This window comes from Phocoena phocoena, chromosome 8 (genome assembly GCF_963924675.1).
Source record: "Phocoena phocoena chromosome 8, mPhoPho1.1, whole genome shotgun sequence".
Taxonomy (NCBI): domain Eukaryota; kingdom Metazoa; phylum Chordata; class Mammalia; order Artiodactyla; family Phocoenidae; genus Phocoena; species Phocoena phocoena.
In genome coordinates this window covers 64,216,358-64,222,357 of record NC_089226.1, presented here as the reverse complement: position 1 = coordinate 64,222,357, position 6,000 = coordinate 64,216,358, and the positions used below count along the sequence as shown (strand labels likewise).

The 6,000-nt window shown below is 35.8% G+C and overlaps 1 protein-coding gene across 3 annotated transcripts in view; it reads right to left on the bottom strand.

Moving 5' to 3' along the window:
- Window positions 1-531: 531 nt before the first annotated feature.
- Window positions 532-6,000, bottom strand: part of ZNF143 (zinc finger protein 143) — a 55,288-nt gene continuing 49,819 nt past the window's right edge. For all 3 annotated transcript variants that reach the window (XM_065881764.1, XM_065881763.1, XM_065881765.1), the window contains 2 exons: window positions 2,136-2,282; window positions 532-1,287 (listed from right to left, as the gene is read on the bottom strand). In XM_065881764.1, the coding sequence (XP_065737836.1) occupies window positions 1,204-1,287; window positions 2,136-2,282 (231 nt within the window). In that variant the 3' untranslated portion in view covers window positions 532-1,203. The remainder of the gene's footprint in view (window positions 1,288-2,135; window positions 2,283-6,000) is intronic.

Sequence of the window (6,000 nt, the reverse complement as noted above, 5' to 3'; positions counted from 1 at the left end):
CCCTGGACTTGGGAGTCAGAAAGTCTGGGTTCTTAAGTCTTTGCCCTGCCTCACCACAGCTGTAAGGCCTGGGTAGACACTTAACCTCTTTGGACCTTCAGCTTCCTTATGTACAAACAGGAGTAGTAAATCCCACATATCTCACAAAATTGTTATGAGTAGATAAAAATGTATGGAAAAGTACTTATTTTGTGCTTGATACACAATATATGTGTTGTATTTTATTATGTTCGTGATATTTTCTACAACACTTCCCCCCACCTCCATACCAATTTAATGAAACAAATATAAAGGTAACATTTAAAAAATTGCTGTATTCAAAATTAATAATAAACTTTAGGGTAAATAAGCTTTAAAACAAAAGTACATAAGCAAAAATAAATAATTTACACCAACCCACTAACCTAATTTTCAGAGTAAAGCCATTTCCAATTACAGCACTATTATCCCGGGCTCCAGCCTGTGGTCAAACTTTGATAGTTTATTATTTTTAAAAAACAGTAACAAGAAACTGAACGCTAAGGAAAATCTTTAACAAAACCAAAGTACTGGATTTAACTTTTTAATTTTAAATAACCAAACTCTGTAATTTTATATATAATCCAATGTAATGCTAATACAATTAGCACTTCAGCTTGAAGAGCTGTTAGTTAACAGGGATGGAAAACTATAATGAATAGTCTTCAAACCGTAAGATACAAATAAAAATGGACAAGTATACAGTAGAACAAAAACTGCAGACACTCTACTAGCTGAGGGAAATATGTGAAGGCTTTACATCCTTTATTATCCATGATGGCTTTTGGAATTATGATTGTTTGATGTATAGAACCTTTGACATTTTAGATACAGCCTTTAATTTTTCACAGTAAGTTAAAAATCCATCATAAGTCTCCATAAGACTTCACTGGTCTTGCATGTAGACTCTAGGATTTTGCAATCTGATAAAAGAGTAACATAAAAATTTACTGTATTACCCTAACTTCATACTTCCTTGTACACAATGAATCCGTTTGGGAAATCTTTTCCAAGGGTTATATACACAAAAGTGTCAAGAATAAATTGTTCTCCACTCTTGCATAAAAATGTGTACAGTGTTTCAGGAATGAAAAATTTCTAATTTTCCTGAGCCCGGGCTTCATGGATCTCTGCTGCCTGAAGATGAAAGGCTCCTCTTGCTTTATTGCTCCATTGTTCTGAGGATTAATCATCCAACCCTGGCGTTTCTCCTTGTTGGATCCTGGATGCTATTCTGATGGCTTCTTCCAGAGATGGCTGTTCTCCAAGCTGAAACAGGAACATACACAAAACCACAGTCAAGATGCCAAAGAAATATAACATACCAGAAGTAAAATTTCTCTCTGTAACTCTGACACCTGGGCTTGTTAAGGTACTACTGCTGATCCACAAAACATAAAAACAAATTCCTGCTGGGGATGCAGTTTCTTTATTTAGGATTTTGATAAACCTTCACGCATGCAAGGAACAAAAGATGCTCATCTTTTCCAGTGGAGATACAGAGCTTCCTGAGCCTTTAGCTTTTATGCCCATAAACTAAATTAAAACCAATAGCTGACATTTTCCTGAGTATGTTCTAACCCTTTTCCAAGTAAATACATTTAAAAAAAAATCTTCCCAAGGAAAGGTAATCTACACCTAGCATTCTAGATTCTCTGCCTGAATGCAGTGACTTCCCAGAGAATGTGTTCTTCACAGTCTTCTGACATTTCCCACCATAAAATACAGCTGTGCAGTGATTCTCAGAGGACTAACTTGGGGTCTATGTTTACGGGAGGTTCATTTCCAAGGAATAACTCTTAAGTGCTTTATAAAATCCTGCCTAATTAGACTTTTATTCTGAGAGTAAAGATAGCTGGCCAGGTACACACAGGTATATATATATATACCAGGATCTTTATTTTTCTTGTTATAAATTCCCCTAGAATATACAAGGATGGTAGAAAACAAAGTTTTAGTCTGAGTCTACTTCAAACGCAGCAATTTCCTTAATGTGGCTAAGTAATACAGATGATTCTGTGCCCTGCCTCTGTGAAGGTTACGCATAAAGCAGAGAGTACAAGGCTGAGAGCTGAGCAGCACTGCTGTCAATGGAGGACAGTTGCCATTGTACCCACCTGAACTGCAATCTGGGTGCCGTTGGATGTTGCCACTAAGGTCAAAGGTCTGGTTTCTGTGGTTACTAAGTGATGGCTATGCTGTTGGTGCCCCATTTCTGATGATGCAGTATGGAATGCTGCCAAGTCCTGAGCCACAATTGCAACCTTAAAAAATACACAGAAAAATTAAAACTATGATTTAAATAGGTTAAAATCCATTTAACACAAGGGACTGTCTTCAAATTCAAAAGGAAAACCTCCCTTCTGACCATACACTTGTAGAAGCCTAAAGCTGGAAAAGACCTTACATATTGTCTATTCTGGACTCTTTTTTTTTTTTGGCTGTGCCACGCAGCTTGTGGGATTTTAGTTCCCTGACCGGGGATTGAACTCGGGCCCTTGGCAGTGAGAAGCAGCAGTCCTAACCACTGGACCACGAGGGAATTCCCATGGACTCCTCTTTTTTATTTGAACAAGTTGAGGCTCAGATAGACGGGACGTATCTAAGGTTATAAAGTGAGCCAATGGCAAAACAGTGGTAGAGGACACTGAAAAAGTGGATTCGCTATGTCAGTCTCCATTAACCAGGAGAGACATGACTGTGCCTAGATTCTATTATCCCTAAGAGGCTGCCTGGGAAGTTACACACGTGGACTAATTCACACCTCATATGTCTATTTATTCCCGAGTTTGGATCATTGGTAGATATACTATTTTCTCCTGTTTATCTGTTGCATTTAAAATTAGATTTCCATAAAAAAATTAAAAATTAAAAAAATAAAAAACAATTAAAAATTTAAAAAATAAAACAAAAGAATTAAAAATAAAGTTAGATTTCCATTGGGAATTCCCTGGCGGTCCAGTGGTTAGGACTCAGTGCTTTCACTGCCAAGGGCCCAGTTTCGATCTCTGGTCAGGGAACTAAGATCCCGGCAAGCTGCATGGTGCTGCCAAAAAAAACAACAAAAAAAAGATTTCCATTAACTAGGAAAACAAAGTACCAGTACCATTACTGACAAAATAGCAACTATCTTTTTTTGGGGGGTGGGGCTCACCATGGCCTGAGGGATCTTAGTTCTGACCAGGGATCGAACCCATGATCCCTGCAGTGGAAGTGCAGAGTCCTAACCACTGGACCACCAGGGAATTTGAAGCAACACATCTTGTTATACTCACTTCCTCTTTTAGATTCCATGCAATCTTTCCATCTTGTTCCTGAAGCATCTAGTCAAAGTGGTTAAAAGTGCTTTTGTAGCTCTTAAACCACAAATATAGCTTTTGCTATGTGGATACCAAAGAAAATGGCATCAATTACTTCTGTTATATATTTAAGAATTTTGTCCAGCCAAACTCAGAGAAAGAATAAGTTAAAAACTGAAACTACTATTTTACTTGGCCATTAATCCATTAAAAATGCTAGATTTTAGAGCTAATAGATATTCAGCTTGGATCAATTCCAGTAATGTTCCATAGTCCAGCAACAGATTTCAGTATGGCAGTGGGGGAATAGCTTATATTGGACTAACCCTTCCTGCAGATAACAATCATAAAGTGTGGAAAAAAATGTAAAAAAGCAACCATTTGAAGGCAGTGGTGAATGATGAAAAGCAGGCAGGAAATGGAGGGGATTCTTAAAAGAAGGGAACCACACTGGGTCACATCTATGTTTAAACAGCTTTTCCACTGAGGGCACTCACCAGTCTGAGCAGCACAGGGCAACTTAAGCTATCAGAGATAATGGAGTCTATGGCTGCCAGAATGGCTACGTATTGAGAGGGATATCCTAGAAAGGAGAAAACCAGAGGGAGAGGGGCTCCCAAACCTGTGTATAAACTCCCCTCAATTCTTTAAGACCTCAGAACTGCAAACATGTTGGGGGGGGTTCCAATAAATCTGGTAGAAAGCAGCAGCTAGAAGGCTGAAAAGCTGAGAAGAGATTTCAGCAATACCACAGGACAGACAGGATTTAGAATTTCAATCCCACCAAGTTAGAAGGGTTTGGAAAATACCTCAGGCTTTCCATTGAAACCCTAAGAGCCACACTTTAGGAGTAAAGATTGTATCCCAGGACTGAAGATTCACCCTGAGACTAAATGGCAAAACTAAAACAGAACTACTTTAATAAAGTATAAAACCCAGCCTCTACAAGTAACTTAACTACCTGACAAAGCAAAATGAACATTCTTCAGAGAAAGATAACAAAATTAAGAATCTCTATAATGTATCATCCATAATGTCCAGAATACAATAAAAAAATTACAACACATAAGAAGAGGAAAATGTAACCCAGAGTCAAGAGAAAATGAAGTCAGTAGAAACAGACCATGAGATGACCAAAATGTTAGAATTAGTAAACAGGGACTTTAACACAGTTATTATAAACATGTTAAAAGGCTTATGGAATGCATACAAGAGGAAATCTCAGTAAATAAATGAAAACTATAAAAAAAAAGTAAATTCTACAATCAAAAATGAGAATATCTAAAATTATCTGAATGGGCCTAATAGAAGATGATGATGTCAAAAGAAAAGGTCAGTGAACTCTAAGATCAATAGGAATTATCCACCTGAAGAACCAAGAAAAAAAGATTAAAAAAAAAAAGAATGGCTCCCCAGCAACTTGTGGGACAATACCAAGTTAATATACATATAATTAGAGACCGAGAAGGAAAAGAGAAACAGAATGAGGCAGAATAAAATCTTTTGATGAAATTATGGCCAGACTTTTCCTAAATCTGGTAAAAAACAAATACCCCACAAAATATTATATAATGTTTTATAATATTATATATATTGTCTTATAATTATATAAAAGAAACCTAGTAGATAAATACAAAGAAAATCACGCCATAATCACATTGCTAAAAAAATCTAGAAAATAGCCAGAGAAAAACTGATATATTATATACAGGGGAACAATGATATGAAGATGGCAGATTTCTCATCAGAAACAATGAAGGACAGAGACAATTTAAAGTGCTGAAAGAAAAAAATTAACTGCCAACCAAAAATTCCATATCTAGCAAAAATATCCTTCAAATCAAAAATGTTTCAAAAAGAACGGTGAAATAATATATTTTCAAATAAACAAAAACAGAATTTGTCACTGTAGATCTGCACTACAAATAATGCTGAAGCATATCCTTCAGGCCAAAGGGATGATTCCATATGGAAACTCAAATCTACAGAAAGGAATAAAAGGCACTGGAAATGATAAATTAGTGGGTAAGTATAAAATATTATGTTTCCTGTCGTCCTATAACTTACTTAAAAGATTAACTGTTTAATGCTAAAATATAATGTTGCATTGCTGGGGTTATAACATGTAAATGTAAAATATATTACAGCAGCACAAAGAGTAGGGGCATGAATGAAAATATACTGTTGCAAGGTTCTTAGATTTTATGTAAAGTAGTACAATGTTAAGTCTAAGTAGACTTCAATACCTTAAGGATGCACATTTTAATCCCTGGAGCAACCACAAAAAAGTAACACAGAAGGGTATAATTAGGAAGTTATTTGAGGAATTAAAATGAAATATGTATGCACCTAATAACAGAGATTTAAAATACTGGAAGTAAAAAAACCCCTAACAACTAAAAGGGAAATACAAATCCACAATCATAGTTGGAGGTATTAATTCCTTTTTCTTAGTAACTAGTAGAACAAATACAGAAATGATTAATAAGGTTATAGAATATTTGAACAACACTATCAACCACCTTAACCTCATGTGTAGTATGCTACACCCAACAAGTGCAGAACACACATTCTTTTCAAATACATATGGAATCAATGAAAGACACAGGGAAAACAAGTCTCAAATTTCAAAATAATGAAATCTTACAGAATATGTTCTCTGACCATAACAGATTTAAATTAA